The 9,737-nt window shown below is 37.2% G+C and overlaps 2 protein-coding genes across 3 annotated transcripts in view; one reads left to right on the top strand and one right to left on the bottom strand.

The window, feature by feature from the left end:
* Positions 1–798: 798 nt before the first annotated feature.
* Psf3 (DNA replication complex GINS protein Psf3) overlaps positions 799–9,737 on the bottom strand; it is a 121,160-nt gene continuing 112,221 nt past the window's right edge. The window contains exons 7-8 of the transcript XR_015533792.1: positions 1,416–1,569; positions 799–1,099 (exon numbers count right to left, since the gene is read on the bottom strand). The gene's annotated coding sequence lies outside the window, so the exon portion shown is untranslated. The remainder of the gene's footprint in view (positions 1,100–1,415; positions 1,570–9,737) is intronic.
* Hnf4 (Hepatocyte nuclear factor 4) overlaps positions 858–9,737 on the top strand; it is a 113,009-nt gene continuing 104,129 nt past the window's right edge. Inside the window, exon 1 of one of the 2 annotated variants that reach the window (XM_087343530.1) lies at positions 858–999. In XM_087343530.1, coding sequence (XP_087199656.1) covers positions 891–999 — 109 coding nt within the window. In that variant the 5' untranslated portion in view covers positions 858–890. The remainder of the gene's footprint in view (positions 1,000–9,737) is intronic. The other variant, XM_087343531.1, reaches the window with a different exon arrangement.

Raw genomic sequence — 9,737 nt, 5'->3', positions numbered from 1 at the left:
GTCGTTAAATAAACCACAAATAAATATTAACAATGTAAAATTATAATTTAAAAATTGTTACGTTTTAGTTCTTAATAATTGATGTTAAGAATACTCATTGCCTCAAGAGTGTCAATTTTCTCATTTTCCTATTTGTGTAATAGTGTATTTAATGACATTGTGAATCATTAGTATTTGTATATTTGAATAAAATGTTGTATCTTTTCCTGTTTATCGTACAGCTCAAGTGAATCGCGTTTAATGTAAACATTTAGTACTGACCTCGTTTAAATAAATAAACATTTTTTTAAAAAATGTGAAAACGTGGGGTCGTGAGGATTATAGTAGATCCGAAAGTAATATCAAGACAGAAAATAAGAAACGCTGACACAGACACTCATTTCGCAGAGGATGATATGCATATCAGAGCCACGTGTGCACACACTAATGGAAGCACCAGGACTTCCTTTTTTTCATTAAAGATTGCTAACAAACACTCTCGCTGCTTTTATTTGACAAGTGACTTGCAAAATTTGAACTTACGAAGAGGTTTTACTTCCACACATCAGGACTCAGGCAAAAGTGGCTGTTTCCATCAGACGCGTTCTCATATTCGCATTCATATCTATGCACCATCGAAGAAAAATCGACATTGTTACACTGAATACGAAATAATAACATTCAAAACAGAAGATGTTTTGTGGTTATCTTACCCGTCTCAATTCTAAGTGATTCCTGATAAGAGAGTGCGCGCGCATAAGACGCTAGTAATACGATAATAAGCTAGGTGTCTCCTCCGTCGAGACAGTATTCTTGCTCTTTGTCCGAGCAATTGGTTGGATGAGGCAAGCGACGAACTGCATGTGGCGGCAAGGTTTGGAAGAGGCAACTAGCAGGTGACCTTTGACCTGATGAATGAGCAAGAGCAGGTGATGCTGTCTAGTGTAGTGGTGTCTCCTGGGCAACTGCAGGGAGCATCGGTCATCGTTCAGAATGCAGCAGCAGCAGTTACGGTGCAAGGTAAGACTGCAACAATCAGTTGTTACATGGAATCTTCGCGCAGTCACTATGGCGTCTCGCGACACGACTTCTTCAACTATCATATCAATCCCAAGACTAGCTGAAATGTTGAAACGAAACAGATACAACAAAGAGGCGATTTTATGCGTTAAACAAATGTCAAAAACATAAAGCGACTATTTAATATTTATAAATTACCACAATTTTATGAAACATCAACAAGACTATTACATGTACAATTTATTACACATCATTTTCTGTGATTTAATTTCATTAATGAAAACCATATTTATATATGTTCACATTACAAGTGTTCATATTATTGGATTTTGTGGTACATTTAGTATAATATATATGCATTCCACAGATCTGAATATTTTCTTAAGAAGTTTATTTGGCATTGTTATCAAACGTACCATCTCTTGTTAACATTTGCTGGGATAAAGGAATGTCAACCCTCCGAACATGTCGAGTGACACTGAAACCTCATCGCTACTCTTGCACTAGTCTCTCCTTTGCCACATACAAGAACAAACAGCTGCATGTATATCGTAAGTGCAATCACCGACTCTGGAAATTGAAGCACACGTGATTATGTGACACAAGAAACACAGATGCAGAATTTTAATGAGCATCAATACCATGTAAAGCGGAAAAAATAGTTTTATGCACGTAGTTAATGAAAAAAATTCCCTGTTGCCTTCGAGCGAAGCCAGAATAGAGAAACGAGATTTCTCACAACGCAGTACTACACTTTTGATAAACGTGGACACGTGATGGACGGATGATGCAGAAATAAGTCGACTTTTAAACAAGAATGGAAAGGCGTTCTCTTATGGCATATGTATACTGAACGCGTTCTTCTGACTTTATTGCTAGCCTTCATATTAATTTATTGTAGATATAAACCTATTGTTGCAAAACAAATCACGTTACAAATATTACAGTAAAGAGCCAGTAATTCTTTGCCTTGCACTTTGTTAAATATTCACCGTACAGAAAAATGCCTTAGATAAAAATTGTATGAATATATTTCATTGAAGTCTGTCTTGTGTCTTTATAATGATGGTGTTGGTTGCTTTCATCGTGATAATTTTTTAATCGGTATTTGACTGTAGGGAGTGTAAAAACACAAGCGATTCTATTCAGCCTAAGATTTATTCATTCACTCTTACCTGCCTGTTCTTATTAACAAAACAAGTATAATGTACATACTTTCCCCAAGTTTAGCCGAAATACATTATTTTCTTTTTTCTATGTTGATTCAAATGTTTATCAGAAACTGACTGTTGACAGAACAACATAGATTCCGAGGGCCTTGACTTTGTATTACAAACTGATAAAGTAATGCACCGTACAGCCTACGATATGTGCTGAAATATGTGTTAAATCTTCGGAAATAATTTCTTAAAATCAGTATTTGCACTACATTAAATCGTATTATATTATTTAATTAATGATTTTAATTTTTACATGCTGCTTTTTAGACTCAACAAAAATGTCTTTTAAGTACTATTTATATTTTCCTGTCATCTTGACGGGTAATTTTCTAGTATTTTATGTTACGTAACAGGCTGTAATCCAGTGAATTCAGATTTGAGTTTTGCATTAAGAGGATGTTATATTGGGTCTGTTCGAACCAAGACAAAATTTGTCCGATAAATTTTAATGTAGACTGCCAATACTAAATGTAGTCGAAATCCGTTCATAAGATTCATAGACGAAACGTAAGAGCGGAGAGACAGACAGACACGACTCTCCAATTTTAGTCACTTTTGTGTGCACTACGTGCAAATGACGCTTATAGCTGATAGTATAATACAGGACGATCTTCAGAAGTTACTTGTTTTATGCAATGAAGATTTGACGAATAATTATCATTATATGACAGTGGTTGCAAGGTGTTTCTCCCAACCCATATTTCTGAATGCCCCATTCCTGAGTTCTTTAGCGAGTGATTGCTGGATTTTAGTCGATTACAATATACTCATTGCAGTTTACATGTTAAAAAACTAAACAAACATATTTACTTAAATTCCGAATTTCCTTGACATTTCTTCTGTAACTTTGTCAACAGCTGTTCTAAGCATATTATATTATAGTAGTTGCGCCCTAAACTTTTATTCGGGAGCTACCCGGTTTGAATATCGTTGTGTTTCCAACAATCTCACTTCTCCCCCAACACTGTCAGGGTGATTAAGTCAAGAAAAATGAGATGGCCGGGGCATGTAGCGCGCATGGATGGGACAAGAGGTGTGCGCCGGTTATTGGTTGGGAAGCCTGAGGGGAAGAGACCGCTGGGGAGACCTAGACGTAGATGGGAGGATAATGTCAGGTGGGATCTATGGGAGATGGGATTTGAAGGAGACTGGATTTTGTTGGCCCAGGACAGGGTCCGGTGGAGGGCCTTTGTTAATTCGGTGATGAACCTTCGGGTTCGGTAAGCCATCTAGTTAGTTAGTTCCAACTATCTCAATCGAGATTTTTCTATTTTCCCCAGACACTTCATGAATAACAGTCTCCTTTCAAATTTTGACCTACTACGCATTTACGACCATTTTACAATCTTATTAAACCGTATAAAACCCGTGCAGTTGAAACAGTTTCGTCAAGTATCCTAAGCATCAATCAGTCTGTCACTGTTTCTTTTCTGCTTTTATTTTCCTTTATGTCTTTAGCTGGTCTACACACTGATAAGGTCGGAAACCCCCAAAAGGGCAACAAGTTCACTGCCTACGTGGTGGATAGCGCGCAGCCGAAACTGCTTTTCAGATGTTTCTGTTGGTTATGTTGTCGTAAATGCCAGAAAGATGCCATGGTGCCCTCTAACGTCTATGAGTAAAGTAGAGGCTACTTCAGCCGTCGACACAATGACCAAGATGAACAAATTACATCACACAGTATTCTAAAACCATATATGAAAACTACATTTCTTTCAAAGAATCTTCAAGTTACCAGCCAACTAAGTAAGTGACTTGCTGGCTATCTGACTGATTGGCTACCTGTTCCTGGCTGAGGATGATTGTCTTCTGGAATATTGCGCCGTACAGTGAGGTGGAAACTACTTCGTTCAGTGTTCTTCCTCCATTACTGCAAACTCTTTAACCTAAAACACCGAAATTTATACCTTCGTATAGATATCTTTAAGGTACATGATTATGTCGTAATGTCATCCACCAATCTATGCGCCAGTAGTGCCATTTTAGCGGCTTCGAAAGGTAAACACTTCCAGGCATTGGATTAAACCGGCACTAGGACGGTAAATAACACGAATATTGGTCAATAACGCTGACATAATAAATAAGACATAACTTTGGTCATTATAGTTTATTTTAAGATAAAAATTTAGCGAGAACTATCACTTTCGCTAGTACTATTGTAAAAACAATTTAAATTTGTCACTTGAAATTTGTCACATTTTCAGAGAATTTAGTAACTACAATTTTATTATGCATTGTTACGTATAATGCACGACTGTTTCGAATCTAAGACACAGTTGCTGTATTCGAATTCTATTCTATGTTATTAAACATGGTCATGCCTTCTTATGTCAACACTCCAACAGGTTTAGGCGTGGGTTACTCGAAGAAAGAACTCCTAAGACATAATAAAATACCGGAAACATTCATCTGTTAATGCAGTAGATCGATGTAGGCTACTGGTCTCCGATATGAGAACCGTCGAAGGCGCTGTAGAGACTTCCGAATGCCTTTCTCTTGTCACTTGTAGCAAAGCAAACAGTGAATGTTTTCGTTTCCAACACGTTTCGGATGTCAAGTTGAGCCGTAGGTTCACTCTGCTGGCCATCACCTTTGTTGTCACTATAATCACAGATTAACCTAAATATGACCTTACTCAAGAAGTAGAGTTAAAAAAGAGAAACATACATTAGAGTTGTTAAACACATGCACTGGCTTATGCATACAACAATTCACTGGTGTAGTTATTTTCAAAGATATTTTACATTTCGAAATGGTTTTAATTTGCACGCCTTTTTGTACAAATGCGTGAAATTGGGGTGTTAAACATCATGTTTTACTTCCCAAAGTACTTGATGTATTTTTAAGAGGACTGCATAAAATAACTACATAGATAGATTGATTCTTAAGTTATTTAGCCTGTCTTTCAACTGCAGAGATTGTATAGCGTTATACAAAATGGTAGCGTGATCATAAAAATTCTGAAATAGTCAGTCATGTCCTATTGGAAGTACTATTTATATTTTCGTGAAGAGACTGGGGAAACCCACGTAATAAAACACAATTCCCAACCAAGATCGAAATACTGTATGTCTCTAATACTAGTCTATAGCATAGCCGCTACTCTACTGTAATCTGTAGTAAATAATTATTTCAATTTAATCAAAAAACAGATTGAAGTATAGGTGCCTCATGTTAAGTTTTTTATTTGATTCATGTTCATGCTAACAGTCCTCACAATATTGGTCTACAATATGAGAACCATACAGAAGACATTAACTGTTTTGAACTAAAGGTTATATAACTTAGCTGTGTATCTAAAAACTACACCTGATAATACAGACTCCAAATACCAATACTTCTTATTTTGTAAACAGTCTGAAAAGCCTGCGACATTGCGAAATGTTCGTAATTTTCAAGACACACAGTTAGTTCCGTATAACATTTCTAGACGTGTTAATAACCTTTCTAAGTAAATCTCAGGTAATAGAACCAGAAGGTTTAACATCACCAATGCCAAAGCCCGACACTGGACACGATCCTCAGTCAGACCCAGCCACTGGGTTAGTACACTATACCAGATCCATCCAGTAGACCTACATAATAACATGCACCTACATTATCAAAACCTACTTATATAAGATACCTTTTAATATTACTCTTACATTTCTTCGGTTTTCCAAGTAGCCATTTCCAAGATTTTTCCATACAGAAAAATGTGCATTGTTTTCGTAATGTTCTGTCACCTTACACTATTTTATAGACCCTGTTACAGTAATTGTTTTATCCCCAGTAGCAATGATTATATGTGTCCGAATGGAAGAATGATTGATGTGTATGATGAATCGAAAAGGATGTGAAAGGAAAAGGTCGTGGCCACTTGCCTAACTCGTTTCTCAGTTTCGGTTATGGTTATGAACATGGAGAAGAAATTATATTTCGTTCTACTGCAATGTTGGTATTTTTAATTTTTAACTGCAATAACGTACAATATAATGAATTTAAGATATTTTAGAATGCATCACTGGAATACACATATATGTTTTTGGTAATCTGCTTGCATTATTAGGCTTGATGTTCATTTATTGCAGATAAAATCTCACTGCCGCAAAGATAATCACAATGTATAGAGCCATAAAATATTTTCCCCTTCTACCTCGTTAAATATTCGCCATGTGTTAAAGGTTCTGAATGAAGTTTTCTCCGATAAGATCAGTATTCTATATTACGCTTCGATTATTTGTGTAAGTAATTTATGAGAAAATGTTTAAATTTTTATTTGAGATTCATGCCAAGGAAAGGCTACATTGAACAAACACGAATCAAAATTACGAAACCTCTGGTAACATTTGTTATATGCGGACGAACATACAGACAAGTTCTCTGCAATGTCCGTTTACTAAATGAACTTCGTGCAAAAGACGTCTATATAAATATGGCCCGAGGGCGAAGTATTTTCCTCTTACCCACTGCCTAAATCATCCAGTTGATGGAAACTTTATTAAGCCATGATACCATAATGATGAAAAACTTATTTCCAGTTCACCGTATACTATCACCTTATCCTCATTTTAAACTAAACCTCTATAATTGATACGGCGTTGTTAAAAACGTAAGAATCAGAAAGATAAGTACACTAAGTGTAATATATCTTGTGTACAGTGCTATAATATTTTAATGCACGATGCTTAATAAAATCTGAAATGGATTTCCCTAAAATGTTCTTAACTGATTTTGCTTTATGACAGTTTACTTTCTTATTGTAACATGTCAGTCGCTGTAGATTAATTCTGTATATAACTAATCGTAAAATCTTGTGTTTATTATCAAGTAGACGTAGAGACCACAATCTTCCCACACGGACAGCTTACAGGCAAGGTCTCTGGTGTCAGAGGAGTGACTCGAATGGAGATGTTTAATCAGCATTTATCAAAACGTGCCTCATGTGCGTATGAAGATGTCTTCCTTAATACCTGGTGAAGGACAAGAACCCAAAACCATCTGCACGTGTTATTTCAAAATGCGATGTGTTTCCACAAATTGCGGTTGACATAGAAATGCAAATTTTTTTGGACAAACCAGTAGAGGCTACATAGCTATTTAGAAAATTACAGGTTATATCATCATCATAATACAGCTTGGTGTGATAGAGGTTCTCACAGCGGCGAGTATGTAGATGAATGTCTTCTGGGGTGTTGCTCTGTGTAGTCTGGTTTACCGACGTTTCAGAGGTGCTCGCTGCCTCACCATCACACGAGCCGTACAGATGAGTGAAAGTTTTGCTAATTCCATTAAATATGAACACGCCTTTTTTTTCTCTTTTTTACTTCTCTCCTATTACTTTCTTTTCTCCTTCCTGGCTTCCTTCATTTTATATTAGTTTCTTTTTCTATTTCCATCTCTATGTATTCATTTTATTTTATTCCTTCTCGTCTATTTCTAATGGTATCTTTGTGTCTTAATTTATCTTAGTACCCACCCAGCCTCCTCTACAATGGGTACCGGGATCCTTTCCCGGGGGTAAAGCCGGCCGGGGCGTGATGCTGACCACTCACCCCCCCCCCCATCTAGTGCTGAGGTCAAGGAAGAGAGGAGCTATACCTCCACTCACCCCAAACGCCTACATGGCGTATAGTGGGACAAACTTTACCTTTTTTACTCAATAAAATGGGTTATGTACATGACAGGCAACTGTCTTTTGGGATGTTGCGCCGAGTACTTTGATACACGTTTACCGACGTTTCAGAGGTGCTTGCTGCCTCCATAATCGCCGTATAAATAATGGAGTTAAAGGTTTTTCAGGACGGTTTGATACAACGTCTATAATTATTCTGTTTAACTTTAGGTATAGTCTAAGTGTTGTTTTTAAACTAAACTACGAATTCGCGAAGTTGGTTCTACCTCCTTCTTCAGGTGGGCGGACTGAGGAACGAAATCGACTCTGGACCAACAGGATAGGTTTTTGTCCCTCACTCCGTTCACCTGAAAACGGAAGTAGAACCAACTTCCGAAACGTTAGATGATGAATAAAGTCCAAGTTACACATAGGGTCTGTAAAGATCCAATTTTTTTTATAATTTAATTTACTGTCATAACTGTCAAGATTTTTACGCAATTAGTATCGACGTGCAATGTCCGAGCACACTGACGTTCTCAGTAGTAACCTATCCGATTCATGTTTTAATATTGCATAGTACGAACAAATCTAATTATCGCACTTGTTTGTAAGTCTCAAAGCTAATGTGTCCAATGGATGTGATAACCCCAAGATCAGTAACACTCGAAATACTGCTAATTTTTTACCTGTTTCAACACTTGACTAATATAATTACTATTTTATAAAAGTGTTGAAAGGTGTACTCCATATTGGATTACAGATATTTATCAGATGCGTTCTCTGCAATATTGTAGAACTCGTTGACTCTGATATTAATTTATTATTGAAACAAATATTAGGCCAATAACATACAAGAATACTGTATTGCATTTTATCATATCTCTGGGGTCCACCCAGACTCCTATCCAATGGGTACCGAGGTCCTTTCTAGGCGGTAAAGCGTGGCCGGGGCGTGATTTTGACCACCACTCCCCCATCTAGTGCCAAGGTCAAAAATTAGTAGGAGCTATACCTCCTCTACCCCCAAGCGACCTACATGGCGTGTAGCTGGACTGCTTTATTTTACTTTATTTTATCATATAAGTTACACTTACATTGAATTGGCATGATAGTTTTTAGTGTTCGTGGGTGCTGGTATTGCGGGTGATAATGCCCTGTGGAATTATAGGTAGATATTAACATTTAAAGTAAACTTAATCTATCACCATCTTCAGGACCATTGTAACTTAGTTTCAGACGGTGAGGGGTTGTTAGCCTCACGCGTAAAAACCAAGCCTCGGGCCACCCGTTGTCAGATATTCGCGACCGCTTATACTCCAGCTGCTCTCCACACATGGAGATCGACTCCTTCATCAACAAAGTGAGGATGAGCCAATTTGTATATTTTATATGTAATTTATTTAACGACGTGTCAGTATCTCAGAGTTTTTTTGCGTCGAGTGATATGGCGATTAATGAATAATATATAGGAAAGGATATTGAAGGAAGCGTTCGTGGCCTAGTTTGAGGTACTATCCCAAATCCCAAGAGAATGTTAGTTGGGATAGCCGACAAGTCCACACGGAGTTAGGCGTTATAACCCTGAAAAACAACATGAACACCGGCACCAATGTGAGGGCCACAAGATCTCACATGCACAGAAAATGGACAATTATAAATTATTATACAATTCTAGCAATGCCATTCATTTAGAAATATAAATATTTGAAGCGGAACGAAACAATTCTGATCAGTATGCCGTAAAGCTGATGGTGAAATGTAATTGTCGATACCGGCCATCAGCACAGTAGGATAGACCTTTAGTAGGCCTATTTGAATTCCACTTCGGGCATTGCTTTCCTGTGTTGTCCTGTTAAGATAGAGAGGCGTTATGATAGGCTAATCCTGCATCGGAGTGCTGCAGTCTACGTAAACAGGTTTTG

This window comes from Zootermopsis nevadensis, unplaced genomic scaffold (assembly GCF_977971745.1).
Source record: "Zootermopsis nevadensis isolate Lab colony 2312 unplaced genomic scaffold, Znev_1.0 Znev_ptg000006l, whole genome shotgun sequence".
Classification (NCBI taxonomy): Eukaryota; Metazoa; Arthropoda; class Insecta; order Blattodea; family Termopsidae; genus Zootermopsis; species Zootermopsis nevadensis.
Note: the sequence above shows the minus strand (reverse complement) of the source record. Positions and strands in the feature narration are given on the sequence as shown.